General features: G+C 46.8%; 1 protein-coding gene across 1 annotated transcript in view; it reads left to right on the top strand.

Moving 5' to 3' along the window:
* Positions 1–24: 24 nt before the first annotated feature.
* The window catches only part of SORCS1 (sortilin related VPS10 domain containing receptor 1), a 518641-nt gene continuing 512665 nt past the window's right edge, over positions 25–6000 (top strand). The window contains 1 exon segment of the mRNA XM_034663251.1: positions 25–974. Coding sequence (XP_034519142.1) covers positions 417–974 — 558 coding nt within the window. The 5' untranslated portion in view covers positions 25–416.

Below are 6000 nucleotides of genomic sequence, written 5' to 3'. Positions count from 1 at the left end.
GAGCGGGCGGCGACAGCGCCCGCGAGCCTAAGGGGAGGGTCGGCGACGCATCCAGTCCCCGCAGCCACCCGCGCGGCGCAGCTCGGCAGCGGGACGCGGCGCCCGGGGCCCCGGCAGCTCCCGCCCTCCTTCCCGCGTCGCCCGCCAGCGCGCCAGCGCCCGCTCAGCCCGTGACTTCAGTTCAGCTCCACCCCCGCGTGGCGGCGGCTCTCTCGGTCCGAAGCTGCGCTCGGCACCAGCCCAGCCTGGGCAAGCGGCGCCACCTGCCCCGCGCCGCCTCCGCCCGCCCCCTCCGCGGCCCAACTTGGATGGAGTTGGGGTCCTGAGCGCCTGCCCCCCACAGCCGGCCAGCGGAGAGCCCCGCGCCGCCGCCTCCGCTCCGGCCCCCTCTCCGCTCGCTGCTCTCCGCTCCCGCGATGGGAAAAGTTGGCGCCGCCGGCGGCTCCCCAGCCCGGCTGAGCGCGCTCCTCGCCGGCGCGGGGCTTCTGGTCCTCTGCGTCCCGGGCGCCTGCGGCGGCGGCACCTGCTGCCCCCAGCTGCCCCCCGGCTCGGCCCCACGCTGGGCTCCGACCCCAGGGGGCTTCCCTCGCCAGGGGTCGCGAGGCAGAGCTGCTGCCACGCCCCTGCCCCTCCTTGGGCGCCCCCTGTTCGCAGTGGCCCCCGGAGACCGAGCGCTGTCCCTGGAGCGGACCCCCGGCACCGGGGCGTCCGTGGCGGTCGCCCCACGCTCTGGCCGACGGAGACGGAGTGAAGCGGATCCAGGGAAGGCAGAACGGGGTGAGGGCGCGAGTCGAAGCCCCCGGGGAGTGCTCAGGGATGGAGGGCGGCAGGAGCCTGGGACTCCGGAGCGGGACCCGGACAAAGCCACTCGCTTCAGGATGGAGGAGCTGAAACTGACCAGCACCACGTTCGCGCTGACAGGCGACTCCGCACACAACCAAGCCATGGTCCACTGGTCTGGCCACAACAGCAGCGTGAGTAGATGGGGACTGAGGGCAAGGGGTGAAATATGGAAAGGGTTAAAGCAGGCTGTGTGTTCTGTTGGAGAATTCTGGGGAAAAGGGGTTTCTGGACTTGAGAGGTGCTGCAAACTAAAGTCTTCTCTGCCCACCTCCCCTAGGAGTTAATGTCACCTATCAGGAGACCCATGACACCAGCAGAGTCCTTTCAAAACCCCCCCAAAGCTTCAAACTGGGCAGGCAAATCCGTGTTTCCTGTTTCCTGGTCTCATTGGTGTACTAACAGAGCTGAAGACTGGCAAACTGAGGGGATTAAGTATTCTGAATGTGGAGGTGAATGGGTTAAATTTCCAGGCAGGATGACATTCCTTTAAGTGACTTTCCTTTTACTTGCTAGACTTATGGGTGAGCACAAGTAAGATCAAGAAGACTTTATGTGTAAGCTTTTTATTTTTCTGCAAAGCTTCTAATCCCCTCTGCCCCAGAAGGGAAGAGATACGCAGTGGGCACTAAGGTGCCCTTAATGTATTCTCTGTTTCTGGGGACCAAGTGGATGCAAGTTTCAGGATGGGAACTCTCTAGCATCTTCTAACAGCACCAGCCAGTGTGTTTTGAGAGCTGGGGCTTTCCAGCCCGTGAATGAGTGGTTGTTCTCTGGCGTGATCAGTCGCAGGAAGATCAGATATATCCCAGTGACAACAACCCCCTGTTCTTCCCCATTGCCTGACCTCCTCTAGAGGAGAGCACAAATAAAGACTTAGCCCTCCCTTTATGAAGGGACCAGGGGGATTGCTGGATTCCAGGAGGGTGACACTGGGGAGAGTGAGCTTTGGCCACATAAGGGGTTTTAGGTTTTTGGAAAAGCCTGCATGTCTGGAATCTGGGGTAGCTGTTCCAGCTTAAACTGCACCTGGAAAACTTCAATGAGCTGAAATAGTAAAGATCCAGCTTTGATGGTAATAAGTGAGGATGATTTAAGTGTGGAAAGTTCTCTGAGCTGCCAGTAAGCAGACAAGAAGAACATAAAAACCAAGGATGGGTAAAATGAAAAAAAAATGAGAATTTCAGCTTCCATCGGATTATTTGAGATTGTAGTGTTTGTAATAGGCACAGTCTATGCAGCCTGGTACCGTTCAAAATGTTTTCAGTTGTGATGTCATTGCCAGAAACCTTTCCAGGGAAGTGCCACTTTAGTGAGTTGTGCTTATTGCCAGCTTTTTAATAAAAGTTGTGAACATTTTAAAATAATAGTCTGTCATTATGGGTTCTTTGGGTATATAGATATAAACTGTATTAAGGCAAACCAGGATAAACAGTATTTTGCATTGATGTTTCTGTCCTGAGAGCATCAGCAAGGTTTTCCCTACAATTCAGCTCTCATGACTGAGGCTATGGTTTTCTATGGTTCTCAATAATGGTTTAATCAAATAATTGAAGCTGAAATTCTTTCCATTCAAGTTCTGGAGACCCTTGCCCTCATTTCTTACCTTAACTATCATATCTTTCATATCATAACCACTAAAATTAATCCCCCAATTTGAACTTGAATTTCCTTAAACTGATTGAATAACTTTCACTCTGCTTTAAGTGATTAACTCAAAGCTTCTGGCTTAAAGGGGAGACTTTAAACACATCAAACATATTATATCTTGTTGTATCAAGAATTAAAGGACATTGGACTCAAAATATTTCTGGCTTTTAATGTAATTTGAGCTGTAAAATATCACTCACCCATTAGACCTCTACTTTAGTTCATCTCTTGAAAGACCTTGGAAAGAGCTGGAAAAGGAGAGTACATCTTTGGCAAATTTTAAACTCCATTTAAGAAATGGCGGCAAGCACTGCCAGCCTTTTTTTTTTTTTTTTTTTTAAATGATGTTTATAAGTGAGTCGGACTTATCAGGGTCAGGGTTTGGATGGGCAACGTGCAGGGATATCTGAGATAATGTAGCAAATAATCAAGGTAGTGCATGTGAAAGGTTTGAGCACTCAAATTGTGTTGCTAGTGAGATGTCTACCCTTTGAAGTTTTTAATTCTGTAAGGAGCCCCCCTGCTTGGCATCCCTGCCTGTTTACACACAAATGGCGGGTTTTTTAATATGTATATGCAGATGATAGGGGGAGAGCTGTAGTCTTAATCCAGGTCCCACAAAGCAAAGCTGGCCCAGATTCATAGGAGAGACAATGTTTAACAATTGTTTTTAAAGGAAGGAAGAAAGGCAGAAAAAACTTTTCTGGGCAACTTGGTGATGTGAAAAGCAGTGTGGAGACTTGAGTTCTAGTTCTGTTTATTTATGGTTTGATCTTGGCAAGCTGATTGCACTCTGAATGTGAATTTCCTCATCCCTAAAATGGGGGCCGTGACAATTCCTTATGTGCCAGGTTACACATAAGCGCGTTGTGTCTGAGTACTGAACACCTGTTTGGAGCCCTCCTCTTACAGCACTTCACGTCTCCCCAGAGCAAGAAATCCACTAACTTAAACCCGAGGACAAGATTGTGGGGCCCTCATTTGCTTCACACTGAGATGTCAGTCCCCTGTAAATCTGCCCCCCTGACCCACTCAGGGCCACAGGTAATGCACATCCTCCAAACCTGTCTCACCTGTAGCGAAAAGCCTTGTTACGCAGGGTTTCTGAGTACAATAACACCTGCATTAAAGGTGTAAATGTGTGGTAATTAGAGGCTGCCTGTCAAACTTGTGAGGAATTCTGGATGTTTCTCTCGCCTCCTTCCCTTCCTCCTCCGGCCCCCTCCGCTGTTGGACTTGGGCAGTTGTGTAAAGACATGACTGTTTCTCCTCATCCGTGGGAGTGATGCGATTCCTCTACACTGCAGTCTAGCTTGATGGAAAGTGTTGCTAGAGTTGGTGGAACACCTGGGGGGATCTTTTGGCATGAAAGGTGCTGGGTATGAATCATTTGTCATGAGCTGGGTGTCGTAAGCAAGAACATATTGTTCCTACCCTACTCATCCTCGGCATGCTGTGCCCTGATCTAAATTTATACAGTGATCCTCAGTTTGTTAAAATATATGTTTGTCTATATACGCATGTGTTATGGGGTATGTGTTTATTCTTTATATCCAAGAAATTTCAAAGTGCTACACATATTAACCCTTATAAAACCCTTGTTAGGTAATAGGTGAGTGGCAAGTGTTAATTTCTATTTTCCGTAATTTTATGTTGGAATCTATTTGAATATTTCAGTTCATTGCCTTGTCCTCTTCTCACTGAAAATAGTGTCATAAGGTTTGTTAACAGAGGCTTTTTCTTCTGTTTTGCCATTATGATACTTCAATGCTGCATTTGTATAGACCATGATGATCTGGTTGATTTCCTTCCAACCTTCGTGAATAAACTGAGTCCCAACTTGGGTCAGGTTTTGGGTCGATGCCTTACGTTCCATCGTCTCACTTAATTTTCACAAAAATGTTATGAGTAGATATTGTTACTCTCATGACATAGAGAAGAAACCTGAGGATCTGACTTCCTGAGATGGTACAAAAGGGCAGTGGCAAATAGGGGCTGGCACCCAAACCTCACAGAATGACAGGTCTTGAAGACTTTCAAGTAGGATGGAAGAACTCAGACCTCTTGGAGTCAGTATTTTAAATAATCCTCTCTTGGGGTGGATGTCAGATGATGCTGGAGGAGGGCACAGTCTTAGCTGGGAGCTCCATCTCCTTGTAGAAAATCAAGGGCTTTAACACGTGCCTGTCACATTGCACTCTTTACCTTAAGTAGTGATTTGGTTGTTCTCTTATCCGCCTACCTCTTCATCTTTAGTGAGACACAGAATCTGCACCTGGTGATTCATTGAGCACGAGGTGATCTGCCATCATTCAGCTCTCAGATTTGGTGTTCTTCAGGAACAGATTTCTTTTCTAAGTGACTTACAAACCTGATTTTAGAGGCTGCACGTAAACACTTGCTTTGACTGTGAATTTAAGCATATTTTTGACCTTTTTAATAAAGAAAAATGATAAATGATTTTAGCTTTCCCTGACAAGCCCACATAATTCCTTCTCTGATCAGTGCTTTATGCTATTAATGAATGTTAATGTGGTGTGACATGGAAGGCAGTGAACAAACTCAATCGCGTGGAGGTATTGGCACCTGCTACATGTAAGTAAAGTGCACTGGGAGTATTGCACAAATGATGCAATGACCTGTACCCTTGACCTGTAAGAGCAAGCCTTTTACCTCACATGATTCCTCCTCCTTCCATGGTTCATGTGCGTCTCTACTTATGGGAAATCAAAACATTTGAGATCCAAGCAGGCATTCATTTCAATGTGGGTTTGCAGCAAAACCTACTTTATTATGTTTATTGTATCACATCTTTATGTTAAGGAACTTTGTATCTTTGGACCAAAAAATCTCGTATGAAATTGGGAAGTTAGCTTCTTTTAAGATATTTAATGGTGTTTTCTAGAGGAAAATAATGTGAATATTGACTCCGGGAACTCTCTCCACATCCATTTATAGAGGACCCCCAGAAAATCATAGACTAAAGTCCAAAAGCTGATGGACTTATTTATTTAATAATTATTTAGTAATTTACTTCAGAGAAGAATAATTGCTCACCTTCAAGGAGAGATTGCCATGTGGCAGCATTATGCTAAGAAGCTTACACAATTTATCGTATTTACTTCTAATTCTACAAATAGGTATTGAGTCCTAATATTTGTTAGACACTGATAATAGAGATATATGTGGAATGATGCACAAAGGTGAAAAGAAATAACACGGGCCTTAAAGCGCTTTCTGTCTGGTACTCAAAGAATCTTCTGAAGAGGTAACTGAAGCTTCGTGTCCTCTGAGGGCGTAGCATGCTGTAGGAGTTCGGAAGGGGCTCAGACATCTACAGACCGGGGTGGTCTTCAAACTTCATTGCAGAGGAGGTGCTTCAAGTGAACCTTGAAATGGTGAGAATATTTCGATTAGGAGATGGAGATTATTACAAGGATATTTTGAGATAAATGGATAGTGTGACCAAAGGTCAAGAGTAGAGATGTATAAATTCCTATGTATTCCAAG

The sequence above is a fragment of the Ailuropoda melanoleuca genome, chromosome 6, assembly GCF_002007445.2.
Source record: "Ailuropoda melanoleuca isolate Jingjing chromosome 6, ASM200744v2, whole genome shotgun sequence".
NCBI lineage: Eukaryota > Metazoa > Chordata > Mammalia > Carnivora > Ursidae > Ailuropoda > Ailuropoda melanoleuca.
Note: the sequence above shows the minus strand (reverse complement) of the source record. Positions and strands in the feature narration are given on the sequence as shown.